At 40.0% G+C, this 16,004-nt stretch overlaps 1 protein-coding gene across 1 annotated transcript in view; it reads left to right on the plus strand.

The window, feature by feature from the left end:
* The window catches only part of LOC139719531 (E3 ubiquitin-protein ligase MIB1-like), a 297,101-nt gene extending 281,529 nt beyond the window's left edge, over nucleotides 1–15,572 (plus strand). The window contains 8 exon segments of the mRNA XM_071630944.1: nucleotides 1,828–1,914; nucleotides 3,141–3,269; nucleotides 6,225–6,406; nucleotides 8,351–8,540; nucleotides 9,306–9,384; nucleotides 10,121–10,266; nucleotides 11,541–11,603; nucleotides 15,261–15,572. Of these exon segments, the coding sequence (XP_071487045.1) occupies nucleotides 1,828–1,914; nucleotides 3,141–3,269; nucleotides 6,225–6,406; nucleotides 8,351–8,540; nucleotides 9,306–9,384; nucleotides 10,121–10,266; nucleotides 11,541–11,603; nucleotides 15,261–15,401 (1,017 nt within the window). The 3' untranslated portion in view covers nucleotides 15,402–15,572.
* Nucleotides 15,573–16,004: the final 432 nt, after the last annotated feature.

A 16,004-nucleotide genomic window follows, 5' to 3' on the forward strand; every position in this document is an offset into this window, starting at 1 on the left:
GTTAAAGTGGGGTGCAGGTCACAGGCCACATAGATCAGACAAGGGTCTTTGCCGAGAGTTAATTCCGCTGATGCAGATTTTTGGTTTGGAAATGAGGACAGTTTAGTTAGGAGGGCACAGACCTGAACGACTGGCTCACCTCTAATTGTCGTCATCGTCTTCTCGTCCTGGGGCTCAAACATTGTCTTTTCCCCAGCCAGGAAGCATCGCTGCCAGATCCGCTCGCAATCTGCTCTCGGCAGATTAATCCGTACGGGCCGTTTGGCGAGAATTAGTTTTGACACATGCCTTCACCGACCTCGCGAGGTCTCGGTCTGACGTTAGCACAAGGTCCCCACAGACTTGGAGGGGGGTGGGGGGGGGGGACAATGATTTGTTGGAAAATATTGTCTCTTTGATGGTTTGTTGGGGATTGGCATACCGCATTATCGATCAGTTTTGCTGATTTCAACAATTATCATGCCGCCAAAGTCTTCATCTTGACATCTGCCCCAGTGGTCCGTAAAAGACGATGACACTTTTTAACCGATACCACAGAATAAAATATGACATCAAGTGGGAGCCATGTTACTTTGAATGTAAAACTCAGGGGGATGAAATAAAACTAATATTGGCAAGTCTTGCCCAAGTGCTTATGAATGTCCTCTCATGTGGAATAGGGGCAAGTACAAGCATTATCCGTATGGAAAGTCAGATGTGAAGTCTCAAGGTGTGATGGAATAGTGGCGCTGGAGTTGTCCTCAACCACATTATGTCTTCTTGGTACAATGTATTTTTCCCCGTCGCATCAGCTCTTGGCACAGCAGTTTTGAAGGGGATAATGAGGTGTAATTCTGATTGGTGTATTAACATAATATACATAAAACAATAAATATCATAAATACCATGCACAGTGTACAATTGTAAATGTATAAAACAGTAATATGTCAGAAAAGTCCCATGTTGTAGTCATATTGGCTACTATACTTATTACTTTTAACCTGTTGAGGATGTGTCCTGAGTATACTGGGGCAGGTGTTTATGGGAAATATGTGTTTTTGCAAAATCAGTCTGTCCTCAACGGGTTAACAGCCTATTTCAGACAGCTGATAATGTCTGAATCACACAAATGTTTTGTAGTGAACTCCACATCATGGTGGGAAATAATTCTGCAACTGCTTCGGTTAATTATCTTTTTTTCTTCTTCTTCTTCCTTTCAGACTTGAGTATAAACTATCCTCATATTTTGATCTCAGACATTGTTGAATCCGATCTCGATACTTCTTGAGGTCATTGATCTTCTCTGTGACTAGAGAAGGGAGGATAGGGTGCTACTGAGTGTCAATACCAGCATCAATGGTTGTACCTGGGATTTGAACCACTGCTCTGTGCTACCATGGTCCATCCAGATGAACCAACCCTTAGCATCAATTCAAGTCTAAGACTCAATAGTCCAGCCCATAAACACAATTTAGCCCTTTACTCAATCCAGCCCTTAGACTCACTTCAAGTCGTAGGCTGATTTGTCAGAGTCGAGACTCAATTAACCCATAGACTTGATTTTCAAGTCTGAATTCTTTGCCTGCATTGCACTCAATAGCTCAGAATATCTTAGAAGGCACCTCTTTTTCCCAGTATTCTGAAGATTTCATCCTCTCTCTGTTCCAGGGTCATACGAGTCTGGAACGTCACCACACAGGCTCACAGAACACTGAACAATAAAGGGATCTGTGAGAGCAGGTGTAAGAAATGAACCAATTTTATATTCGAGACTATCAACCCACACATTTTCCTTCATATTTTCTTAAAACTTTTCTTTCTTTTTTGCCCCTTGTTTCTGTGTTCCAGGGCCACGCCAACTTGGACCTTCAGAACGTGAACCAGCAGACAGCGCTTCACCTGGCGGTAGAGAGACAGCATACGCAGATCGTTAGGGTACGTATACTAAGCTTTTGATCAGGGAGGTGGGAAGAGAACCTCCCTGCTTTGATCTTCTATTATTCCTTCTCTCCCATACATTGTAAAATCATAACAGACCTTTATACTTATGATTGGTCATAAGCAAATGATTTGATTAGGATGGCTTCATCATGTTGTAAAGTTATTTTATGTGGGCTTTCATTTCTTCATATGCTAATTTCTGAACATGAATGTTTTCCAGAATTACACCTACATCTTGTATTCATGGGTGATTGTGCTGGTACTAAAACAAAAGTAACCAAAAAGCAAACAAACAAAGAATCATAAGTTCACATAGTTTTTGTTCTTTCTCAATATGTAGTCATCCCCACTAGATTTATTATTTATTTTTATTTTTTTATTTATCTATTGTTATTATTTATTTTTTTTTTTGGGGGGGGAGGGGGAGAATCTGCAATATTTTATGTAGTAGTTTAATAATTTTTAAAACTCTTTAAAAATAAAAGTATTTGGGAGGAATAGTGACTAAATGTTTAATTGTGCATGTATGCTTGTTTTTCCTGGACAGCTGCTGGTCCATGCCAGTGGCAAGCTTGACCTATTATGATCTGTAATGCTATGTAAATCCATTTTTAATCTCACCTATATAGGTATGTAATAGTGTGATGGTTTTTAAAGCTCTTTAAAAATACAAGCACATGTATATTATGTATTTGGGAGCAATAATTATTGTACCTCCACCAAGCGAGGAGGTTATGTTTTCATTACCCTTGGTTTGTTGGTTTGTTTGTTTGTCCATGTGCAAAATAATCCAAAAAGTAGTGAACGGATTTGGATGAAACGTACAAGAAAGGTTGAGAATGACACAAGTAACAGATGTTTAAATTTTGGTAGTGATCCAGGAATTTTTAGGGAATCAATGGGTCATAGGGAATCATAGGGTCAATGAACTTGGGAGTTCAAGCTACGCATTTTTGAGGTTTTCATGCGCACTAAAGTGCGGGCTCCAGTTCCTGCTAAGGCGAGGCGCGCCGCGCAGCTGGAAGTTTATGATGTAACAAAAGGCTTCTATATTGGGAAATTGGGTGACTTTCAGCATGCATCTTATGGATGGAAATCAGTGATCTCTATGGAAGAACAAGATCAGTGGTGGAAATGAGCTGCTTGGTGGAGGTCTGCGCTCTCAGAGTGCTTCTCTAGTTGCTAAATGTTTGTGTATGTTTGCTTGCTTTTCTGGACAGCTGCTAGTCCGTGCGAGTGCCAAGCTTGATCTACCAGACAAGGATGGAGACACACCCCTGCACGAGGCCCTCCGACACCACACCCTATCACAACTCAGACAGCTCCAAGACATGCAGGATGTTGGCAAGGTGGGTGGAGATGAGATGTTTGAAACATGCACTAGTCTTTGCCTACTTGGGCCAAGTTGGTCCATGTTATCTTCTGTTTTTCTATTATTTTTTTTCGATTATTTTTTTTTCTTCAGAACCTCTGTCTATGCATATATGTCTACATTACATACTTATTCATTCTCTTTGCCTTTTCAGTGATAAATGTATCACAACGAAACTAAATCTATTATAACACATGTATTCCTATGTAAGGTAGATATAAGTATGTAAAATATGTGACCCGCTACAACAAAAAGGTCCTAAAGTCGCGCACGGTCGAAGCCGTGAAAATCGAGTTTGAAGTCAGAGCATTGAAATTGGTCAAAACTTACGATTTTCTGATTTTGATATATTATTGGAGTCTAGCATGTCTTCTATCATCTGTTGAAATTTTGAAGCAAAATGATCAAAGGAAAGACCAAAAAATAGCGTTTTTCTGAGCCATGTTTTTTGGCGTTTCAACGAAGCAGAAACTGGTTCGAAAATTTGGATTGAGCGCCACAGATAGGTTCCGCCCCTAACAACCACCAGAGTGATCTCATTGGTCAGTTTGCTGCTTGCTGCTAACCGAAGCGTGAAGCTCGCACACTTCCCAGTCGAATGGTGCGTGCGGGCGACGTGCGCTATGCTCAGCCGCTTCTCACATCCTGGTCACTGATTGGTTGGTGAGGAGACCGCCGACGCTGATGTGCTTGAATGAACTCTTCGGGGGTTGCTAGGGCTTGACAAACCTGCTATTGTCCAGAGGTGAAAACTGACTTGCGTGTCCCTTGATCGGGATTGCGTCGAAAGGAAGACTTTTAGGGCGCTTTTCTCGAAACAGTGATTTTCCAGACGTCTCGACATGCTCTCTTTTAAACATCGATATCTCCGCAGCCGATTATTTTTATGAAATGTGTTATATATCAGTTTAAAGCAGAAAGATTAGGGGATTATATCATGCAATTTTCAAATAATCGACCTCACCCGACTTTAGGATCATTTTGTTGTAGCGGGTCACATATATGCTTGCAAAGCTGTAAGAACCTTGTACAAAATCATTGTATTCTCATAAAAATTTCATGTTATTGTATCTTACACTGTGGAATTTCATGTTATCATGTTATCATATTCATATGTATGTTGTTGATAAACTCAACTCAACTCAACTCAGCTCAACTCAACGATAGCCTTGCAGGTATCGTAACTTGCAGTGAATTGCAGTTACAGAGAATCCAACCCCCCAAGCATCTCTTAGACGGGAGATTCTCCCGCCTAGCTGGACCCCCTAGCAAACTGGCAACTGATCGCGTGAATATGCACTCAATGTTGTGTGCACATAGCACAAATCATGAGCTTTGCTTCAGATGATGGGCTGTTTTGTTTTGTTTTGTCTAACTTCTTTATTTCTTTTTTTTTCTTTTTTTGCTGATTTGATTGTTATGATCTTGTTTTGTTGTTGTTATTTAGGAGCCAGACCATTTGTGACCCCGCACCACAAAACGAACAAAAAGTCGCCAGACATGGATTTTTAGTTAGGGGCAGATTCTAAAAGAGCAGACTCTAAGCTTTAAAATGGTGTATAGCTTAACTCAAATGGACTCTCCTAACCTATCTAAATGTTGGAAAGAAAGCACACACTCTGGAAAAGTGTGAACTGAGAAAAGAGGCTCTGAAGTAAAGCGTCTATTCAAGCGCTTAATCTTTTCCTAGCCAAGCTAGCTGTGCCATGAAAGGGACAAAAAACAGGGTGTTAAACACAGGAGCAATAACAATGAAGGAATTATCAGATTAAGCTTAAATTAGGTGTGCTTTATTAACAAATTCTGTCCATGATTAATGACAACTTTCAAAGCAGTAGCATTATCTTTTCAAAAGTTATTAGAGTTGAAAGTGAAGAGTGTGTACAGGATTTTTAGGAAATGAAAGTGGACTCTATTAGAAACATCTAATCACACTGTTCTACAATGAAGTGTTTGAGAAAAAAACTGGTAAATACACAATTTCTTGTTTGTTTTATGATCACAAACTTAAACATAATGTAGAAGAAGACTTGCTCTTTCAGAAAATATGAAAAACTCAAGATTGGCTAGGTTGACCTATGTATTTCACCTATTTTCAGTCCTCACACAAATTCACTGCGTGCGACTTTTTGTTCGTTTTGTGATGCACGGTCACATTTGTGACTGTGCACCTCAAAACGAACATAAAGTCGCACACACTGATTTTGCGTGAGGACTGAAAATAAGTGAATTGGGTCAATCTAGCCGAACTTGACTTTTTCATATTTTCTGAAAGAGCGAGTCTTCTATTACATTATGCTAAAATTTGGTATCATAAACGGGCAGGAAAATGTGTTTTTTTAGCAGTTTATCTCGAACATTTTTGGTAGAATAGTGTGATTAGGTGTGTCTTTAGAGTCCCTTTTTCATTTCTGAAAAACCTTGTCCACACTCTTCACTTTCAACTCTAATAACTTTTGAAAGGATAGTGCTACTGCTTTGAAAGTTGGCATTAGTTATGAACAGAATGTGTTAATGAGGCATGCTTAATTTCAGTTTAATCTGATAATTCCTTCATTGTTGTTACTCTGGTGGTTTACTTCCTGTTTTTTTTGTCCCATTCATCGCACAGCCAGCACGGTTTGGTAAAGATTAAGCGCTTGAATAGACACTGTACTTCAGAGCCTCTTTTCTCAGTTCACACTTTTCCTGAGTTTGTGCTTTCTTTCCAATATTTAGATAGGTTAGGAGAGTCCATTTGATTTGAGTTATACATCATTATAAAGCTTAAAGTCTGCTCTTTCAGAATATGGTCTTAACTAAAGATTCATGTCTGGCGACTTTTTGTTTGTTTTGAGGTGCAGGGTCACATTTAGTGTCAAATTGTGGAATTGTGGAAGGACTCAATTTAATTCCCCCTTCCAACTTACAATGTACTTCTCTTTGCTCACAGCTGCTCATGGGGCTGGGCACCCAGTCTGGGGACAAGAAGAGCAGTGCCTCCATTGCCTGCTTCCTGGCAGCCAATGGGGCTGACCTTAACGTCAAGAACAAGAAGGGCCAGTCCCCCATGGACCTCTGTCCGGACCCAAATCTCTGCCGCGCCCTGGCCAAGTGTCACAAGGAGAAGAACAAGTAATGGTTCATGGCAGTGGTGGTTGTTGTGGTAGTGGTGATGGCAGCGGTGATGGTGGTGGTGATAGTATTGGTGGTGGTGGTGGTGATAGTGAGTGGTAGTAGTGGTGATGCTGTTGGAGACTTACATGTAATGGTGGTAGTGGTGATTTTGATGGTACAAATTGTAGTATGGTGAGGTGGTGGTGGTAGTGATGGTGATAGGGACAGTAATGGTGGTGATGGTAATGGTGGTGATGGTAATGGTGATGATTGTGGTAGTTGTGGTAGTGGTGGTGGTGATAGTGGTGGTAGTTGTGGTATTAGTGGTGGTAGTTGTGGTATTAGTGGTGGTAGTTGTGGTATTAGTGGTTGTTGTGGTGGTGGTAGTGTTAATGTTGGTGATAGCGATGGTGGTAGCGATTGTAGTGGTAATATTAGTGGCGATAGGTGTGGTAATAGTTATGTTAATGGTAGTGATGGTGGAGGAGTGGTGTGGAATGATGGTAGTGATTGTGGTGGTGGTGATGGTGGTAGTGATGGTGATAGTGGTTTTAGTGGTTGTGGTGGTGGTAGTGTTGGCATTGGTGATAGCAATGGTGGTAGTGATTGTAGTGGTAATATTAGTGGTGGTAGGTGTGGTAATAGTTATGTTAATGGTAGTGATGGTGGAGGAGTGGTGTGGAATGATGGTAGTGATTGTGGTGGTGGTGGTGGTGGTAGTGGTGGTGATAGTGGTTTTAGTGGTTGTGGTGGTGGTAGTGTTGGCATTGGTGATAGCAATGGTGGTAGTGATTGTAGTGGTAATATTAGTGGTGGTAGGTGTGGTAATAGTGATTTTAATGGTAGTGATGGTGGAGGAGTGGTGTTGAATGATGTTAGTGATTGTGGTGGTGGTGATGGTGGTAGTGATGGTGATAGTGGTTTTAGTGGTTGTGGTGGTGGTAGTGTTGACGTCGGTGATAGCAATCATGGTAGTAGTGATTGCAGTGGTAATAGTAGTGACGATAGGTGTGGTAATAGTGATGTTAATGGTAGTGATGGTGGAGGAGTGGTGTTGCATGATGGTAGTGATTGTGGTGGTGGTGGTGGTGGTGATAGTGGCAGTAGTGTTGGTGGTGGTAATGGTGGTGATAGTGGTGATTGTGGTAGTGGTAGTAATGATGGTGGTGGTACTGATGGTATTGGTGGTGATGATGACGTAATGATGGTGACGGTAGTAGTAGTGGTAATAGTAGTGGTAGTGATATTTGTTGTTGGGATGATGATAATGTCAATAGTGATGGTACTTGTGGTCATAGTGGTGGTTGTGGTGATGGTCAGAGATGGGGGTAGTATTGTCATTGTCGTTTTGTTGTCTTTACATAACTGCTGCTACATTGTTGTTGTATTTGTTGCAGGTACATGGATGAATGTTATTGCTGTTGATGTTGTTTTGAAAATGTCAAAAGATGAATGATTCATATTTGTACTTGTAGCATGTAGGAAACAATTTTCCAGAGACTGGAGTTTGTTAGTTGGAAATGGCAGCTCCCAAGTCTCTGTGATTTTGAAAGAGGCTCCCTGAACATTTTGCTACATGTATCTCCTCATGTGCTCATACAAGAAAATGAAAGCTTCCCAGTACCTTGTATGACACTTTTTACTTAAAAGTCCTTTTTGCCTGTTTAGATGTATCTCCTTGGTTGCTCTTTGAAACTTGTCGCTGGTTTTGATGTGTGAATGTTAGCAGCCATGTAATGTTTATTCAGCCTGTTAACCCGTTGAGGATGAGCTGCTTTTCCTATAACACACATTTCCCATTGACACCTGCCCAAATACACTCAGGACTAGTCTTCAACGAGTTAACGAGCCACTCTGATACCTTGGAATGTATTCATGCGATACCAGTGAAATGCTAACAAAACTCCAACTTCACCTTCCCTCCTCCTCCTCCTCCTCCTCCTTCTTCCCTTCCCTCATCAGTTCCTCCAACATCCTGATGAGCTCGTCTCCCACGGTAGACCAGGACTCTCTAGAGGAGTGTATGGTGTGTTCAGACATGAAGCGGGACACCCTCTTTGGTCCCTGCAGCCACATTGCCACCTGCTCTATCTGCTCTCCCCGGGTCAAGAAGTGCCTCATCTGTAAGGAGCAGGTCCAGTCCAGAACCAAGGTCAGGGGTCGTCCTCATCAATAGCGCTGTTCTCATTGCATTCAAAATATCGCGACCCAAATTTTGAAATGTTTACAGTGTGAACAAAAATTATATTCATTTGGTATTGTAAGTGTCATGCATCAGTGAGAGGTGGCATGGTGAACAAGATGATTTTAAATGTCACTAATGTACTACTACTACTACTATTACTACTACTTCCTATTTCTACTACTACTACTACTACTACTACTACTATTGCTACTACTATTTCTATTACTACTACTACTACTACTACTACTACTACTACTACTACTACTATTAAACTACTACTAAACTACAATGTACTACTGCTACTCCTACAGCTGGTACAGCCACTGCTTACTTCTACTACATTGTACTACAGTTGTATGTACTACAATGATAATAGTGATAGTAAGGCAGATTTTGATGGCAATGATTACCTTAAGTCTTTAGATCCTGATGATGACAATGATTATGTGAATGATGAAAAGCACTTCTGCTACTATTTCTACTACTACCACTGCTACAGCATTTACTGCTTGACAGTGCAGTCTCATTCATAATCTGTCAGCTTCTCTGAAAAGAGCTAGATTTTCCTGTACGAAGTTTTATTTCCCATCTTATATCTGCACACAATAATCTAATAGACGTTGTGTCATGTCCATGTGTACTGTAGTTTAAGTGAGAAAGAATTCAAATCACAGTCTTTGGCTGATGATTTCTTGTTGTTTTGGTTTCACGTCTTTTTTTCCCTTGTCACAGATTGAAGAGTGTGTGGTGTGTTCAGACAAGATGGCATCTGTCCTGTTCCAGCCTTGTGGACACTTGTGTGCCTGTGATGGTATGAACACACCAGAAATCCTAGTCTGGTTTCCAGACTTTTCTCCATTGTTCCCTCTTTTATTTTCTTCTAATCATGAAGAAAGGCTTTCAGTCGTCAGGGTATTGCTAACTTAAGCCCGAGAATTTAAGATGGCAGAAAGTAAGGAGTTACAGTGAAGATATGTTCATGTGAGTGACAATCAATTTAATGGTCTGGAAAGCAGACTAGCAAGTGAAAATGTAACAATGCTTTGTGTAAGCTGTGGACTAGGCTTGATTCAAAGAAGTACACGTACAATGACAATAAAACCAAAGTTACATGTACATGACATGTTAATAGAAAATCCTATACAGTACTACTATGTAACTGCACTCGATTAGTGCAGAGAGACATATTTCATTACACTTGTATCTAGATATATCTGTCAGAGAATGAAAGTTTTGTGTTGTGGCAGATTTATGTTTGAATGTTTGATATAATTATTTATTCTAATTATATGACTGAAATGCATTAAAAGTCATTAATTTATGTATTTATTCATTCATTTAATCAATTCATTCATCAATCTGATCATACAGTACTATGAGCTTACTATGAGTTTCTTTGTATCAAAGTGACTTCTTAAGAAGTATGTTTGCTTGTTTTATCTTTAGTAATTATGTCACTTTCACCTTACAGTAATTCAAACTGATATTTTAGACCACAAAACAGACAAAGCAAACTTAAGGTTTTAAATTTTCTTTCTGAATGAAAGGTTGTGGGGGCTTGATGAAGAAGTGCGTCCAGTGTCGCGCTGAGATTGAGAAGACGGTTCCCTTCATCGTGTGCTGTGGTGGAAAAGGTGAGATTACGGGTTTATGTGCTATTTGTTTTATACCACTCCTTAATATGCAAAGTTAGGTTTAGATTTTATTGGATGTAGAAATATTTGCTTTCAAACAATTGAATATACACAGCTGTAGCATATTATAGAATGGGCTTTAGAATCTCTGCAATCTGATTGGTCAATTGTCATGTATTGATTTTTACTGATCCACACTGAGCCATGCGTCCGGTAAAATCCCAACGCATGGCTCAAGTCTTGTATAGTGTTATAAGTGTGCTGGAGGCATGATGGGGAAAATGGTTATATTTTATGAATTTACGGGCCCATTTTATAACACAAATGATGCACAGGCCTATTTCGTGGATCAGTGAGAATTGGATGCTCTTGTTTAACTTTGGAACAGTCAAAAACTCACTCACCCTGGCTGCGCTTGTGGGTTTAAACAGTTCCAAAGTTAAACTCGTGCATTCAGTTCTCACCGATCTACTCTGTCCTGCGTCATTTGTATACTAATGGCAGAACGCTCCATCAGAGATATGTACTCCACCCCTGCCAGAGAAGAGAAGAAAGAACTAATGAAAGAGAAGAGTTCCATGTCCACTTGGCACCCTCACTTTCCAATGTTTCAGCTACCATTAGGTAGCTTTGTTATGGACCCCCCCCCCCCCCAGCAAATTAGTCTGCTCTCCAGACCCTGCTTTCAGAAGGAGTGACATTATGGCTAGAAGTGGATTCATCCCCCACCCCCCCCCCCAAAAAAAAAAAAAAAAAATATATATATCATATATCAACCAACCAACCAACCAACCAACCAACCGACCAACCAACCAACCAACCAACAAACAAACAAACAAATCAACCAACAAACAAACCAACAAACAAACAAACAAACAAACAAACAAACCAACCAACATACAAACATACAACAGAGTGGAAGGGATAAGCTAACAACCAAGGACCCCAGCGACCAGAGCTTTGACACAAAATTGTAAGATCACCGGCGAGGTGTTTGCAAGACTGCATCGCATTGAGCAGGAGCTCTCGAGCAATTCCACATGATTGGTCAAATCTCGGTCAAACCAGCACATGTGATTTCTCTATCTTCTTTTCTTCATGCTGATTTTGTTTTCCTTTTATACACTGGCAAATAGAATGGCAATAATGAGACATAAACTTTGTGAGAGTGGTTTATTGTATCCCATGATTCTTTGCCGACTTCTTAGTTCCGCCATCATCACCAACGTCAACCTCATCACCAGCCAACTTGATGCCAAGTAACGCCAATGTTGCTGGAGGCGGCGGCGGGGGTGTCAACATCGCCGTGTCGTCCAGCCAGAAGCCGGTCAAGATGAACAACACCAACCTGGAAGTGACCAAGCTCAAGCAACAACTGAACGACATCAAGGAACAGGTGAGGTCAAAGGTCAAGACAATCCACTTTGACAGAGAGAGTCTGCTTGTGGCCGTTATGTGTCTGACAATCACTTGGGGACTGCAGAGTCCCTAAGCATTGCCCTTGTCATGATTCAGTAAACTCAACTTAAAAGTAGTTTGTATGTTTCCCAATAATACAATACTCTATGATAGTATTTAGTGAATAACTTGGTTATATGATAATGTTTTTTTTTTTTTGTTCTTGTTAGTGTTTTGATGAAGATGATGATTTTCTTTTGCAACTGACTGACAAATTGCCCTGCATCCACATAAATAAGCACCGAATTGATAAGATAGTCCTGAAAGGACAAGTTCACCTTCATAGACATGTGGGTTGAATTAATGCAGCAATAGCTGTAGTAGAACACATCAGTGAGAGTTTGAGGAAAATCGGACAATCCGTTCAAAAGTTTCTGCTCAGTCATGGCTGGATGAAAAGACTAAGTAAGCTTGTGATGTCACATGAGTGCAGCGATATAAAGAAAGAATAAAGAAAATTCAACATATTTCCATTTTTCTCGCACAACAAAAGAACACTCGACTTCTCTCTTTCAGAAGGCAGGGGGAATAATATCACCCTTAACATACGTCAGTAGCAAGTCGAAGAAATGTGCACTTTATTCAAAAAGTAAAGTTTTGTGAAATTCTCTATTTATTTTCCTTATATAGTTGTACGCATGTGACATCATACACTGAAGTAGTCTTCTCATCCAGCAGTGACTGCGCAGATACTTAAAATATTCATAACTTTTGAACGGATTGTCCAATTTTCCTCAAACTTTCACTGATGTGTTCTACTAAATATTGCTGCATTCTCTCAATCCTAATGTATATGAAGGTGGACTTGTCCTTTAAGTAGAAATCATGGGCGTACATACTTGAGCAGGATTCAAACCTACATTTGTACCCGTGTACGAACTCCTTATCACCAGACAGTCGCCTTACCACTAGGATTTTCTTAGTGTCTGTATGTTTGGGAGAGAGTGGGCATTGGGTGGGGGGGGGGGGCCTAACATTTCGCGCGAGACCCAATGCTCTCACCGCAATGATGACTTTTTTCTTTCAGACTTTTGACACTAAATTTGTGATACGGTTCTGTTACATAACTTGTTGTACATGCTATCAAAAATGTGATGTAGTCACTGAGGGTGCAGACTTTCTAAAATTAATTTGTTTTAGTAGAATTTGCTTAGCGATGCTGAAAAAAACAACAGAAACAAGATGAGGAAATTCATAAAACAATAAAATAAATAAGAAATTGATTTTGATACCGAATTTTTTTTCAAACATTTGCTAAGAATGCCACAAAGAATATAACAAAAATCACAACTGAGATCAAGTCTGATTTCTGATGATCATGGCAGATCCTCACCATTGTGCAAATTTCCGCGGCGATCGCGCGATCCACGGCCGAGCATGAGTCTTTCGAGGCCCAGTCTAAAGGAGAACTCTAGATGAAGCATGAACAACTATAAATTGATTAACTGGGTGCAGACTTTCAGATGTAGCATGCATAAATTGAACAAGGATGATGACACAGGTGAACTTGTTAAGCTCAGCTCACGGTATTGTAATGGATTACATTGCTACATTTCTGAAATGAATGAGGCTCCTATGTCATTATCTTTGCTCAGTGTAATTTGTTTTAAGGATTTCCCAGTATTGATTAAATTCTCTGCTGAAGGACAACAATTAATTTCAGAAAGCTACACATGGAACTGTTGATTTATGTACTACATGATGTGAAATGATGAAAGTCGTCTGGAATGCCCCTTTAATAATACCAAACCTGAAAACTTGTGGATATTGGCAGGCTTTGCAAATTATAAGTGGCAGTCCCTCACTCTTATCTTCTAGGAAGCATAAAAAGAGGATGGCCTCTTTACTGTGATAGTTAGCAGGATGAGGGAAAATGGGGAGAAAATACGACTAATCTAAGACAAGCAGAGTGTGAAACAAGAACCCTCTCCGCCGTCAATTGCGTAAAAGAAGTCTGGGTGATAAACTAGGTTAGACACACTAATCTTCAAAACTCTCGTCGCACAATTTTGTTGAGAAACATAAATTTGAATCCCCTTAGGGATGCAGCTTGCTTTTCTTTACTGTATCATGCGGGATTGCCAATTTGCCAAAACAAGCTGCCATTAAATGCCATGCCATAATACTAAGAAAGCGGGCCTTTGTTACAGAGAATACATAGCTTGAGGTACTTTATAATTGCTTTTAAAAATGAAGGTGTTGTGCCAAATAAGTGATTTGAGTTTTTTTTTTCCCTTTTTATTATAAGGCAATTTCAAGCATGATTTTATCTCCCTAATCTGAGTTGTGTGACTGTGGCTATAAATATTCCATGGAGTAAAAACTCAAAATTAGGAAGAGTTCACATCAGCGTACAGATTTAATTCATGATGAACAATGTTCACAATTCTGACATCATGGCAAATAGGCTAGACTGTGAGAGTTATCGCAAAGAATGGTCCAAGGCAACAATCATGATCACTGCATATATCTTTACACGAGGAGTGTAGAATTTGAGTTTTAGCTTATAAGCATTTGTTTGTTGGGTTGTTGTTGTTGTTGTTGTCCCCCCATCCCCCTTTTTTTTTGGGGGGGGGGGGGTGATTGATGAGGTTGGGGTTATGGTTGGAATTGGGAAGGATGAGGGGAGGCCCTATGTTATCCTCATCCTTCACTTTTTTCCCCGTTTTGCAAACTTTTATGTGAAGAATTTAGGTGCAAAAAAAGTGTATATATTTTTATCAACTTGAGATATTTGAGACTAAATCTTCCGAAAACAAGGGAAATAATTAAAACATTTGTTATGATTTGAATGATATCTTTAAGATATTTCTTTTTGTATTATGAGTGCAGTATTATTGAAAAGATTTTACTTTTCTCTATTTGATGGTGATCTTTACAATTGTATAGATAGAATTAATCTGTTTTTGAATTCGAACTCTTCATATCTTCTGTCATTATAACATCTTTCTGTCATCATAACCCTGATATGAAAAAAACAAACAAAAAAAGTGATTTGAAAAAACGTCTCTCACTGTACGGAAATAAATTGATAGCAAAGCAGATGTAATTTCAGTATGTGTGTGATGGAGTAAATGACCTTGGCTTTAGCCGTGCCGTGGCTGACCATATGAGAAACACCTATTCATATAGCCACAAATTGTGTGTGATCACTTTTCATGCATTATACAGACCTCACCATTGTGGTTCATTAGTGACAGCCCAGTGATAATGCCGACTGGGGGACCTTGTGGGTACGGCCGCTCCCCCCCTTCCTGGTTCTTGCTCGCCTCCTGGGTAGCTAGCTGATGTTTGCTTGTGAATGAGACCACGTGGGTCCCATTTCATAAAAGATGTTAGGATGGCATCTTCCAATAGCAACAGCCAATCGGGAAGCAGGATTCTTTGTCGTTACCATGACAATTACCATTCCAGCAAGAATTGCTATTGCATTAACTTTTATGAAATGGGTTCGTGGACTGCTTACCAAGCTCCACTGCTTTGCCGTGCCCGGCTGATTGACAGACAGTGAGAGTAGGGCCGCTGTAAATCAAATTTTGAGCATAATTATGATTATTGGTACATCCTATCTCTCTCTTCTCTCTCCGTCCCCCAGACGGTTTGCCCTGTCTGCCTCGATCGAATCAAGAACATGATCTTCCTCTGCGGCCATGGAACCTGCCAACTCTGTGGAGACCGAATGTCAGAGTGCCCCATCTGCCGGAAGCCGGTGGAGAAGCGAATTCTGTTGTATTAGCACAGTGGGTCAGCTGAGTGCCACTGCTCATTAGGAGAAAGTCTGTCTTCATCCAACATCAATATGCACACCTGGGACTAAGCATGGTTTTGTCGTTTTTGTATTGACTTGCTTTGTTTCCAGTTTTGTGTTGGTTGTATGCCAACCTTGGAGTTGAGTTTAAGATATTAGTGCTTACATACAGCAAACTAGATTTAAGTGTCATTCATTTAGGGCGAGTATCTGAAACTTAAAAATGACAGGATTATAGCTCAAACATGATACGTTGAGTTAATATTCAATGTAGAGCTTAAACAAAACAACAGTAAAATGTTGAAAAAGAAATATCTTAGTGAATTAGGTAAAATACAACTTAGACGAGTGTGGTGTTGGCAAAGAAGAAGATTGATTTGTAAGGAAACAGAGATGTCATGACAGCAATGTTCATTCTACCCATGTGTGCGTGATTCTTATCTTGAAATCAGGTTGTCCCCATCCTTATCAATGCATGTTGCTGTCATTCATAGATTGAAATCAACTAACTTATTTCCTATGGCTTGATTTCTGTATTGCCAAATAAGTGAATGTTTTGTATTTTGCTGTATTTGAAAAAAAAAAAGCAAT

Source organism: Diadema antillarum, unplaced genomic scaffold (assembly GCF_040938485.1).
Source record: "Diadema antillarum isolate AM-2024a unplaced genomic scaffold, OU_Dant_1.0 scf00000111, whole genome shotgun sequence".
Lineage (NCBI taxonomy): Eukaryota > Metazoa > Echinodermata > Echinoidea > Diadematoida > Diadematidae > Diadema > Diadema antillarum.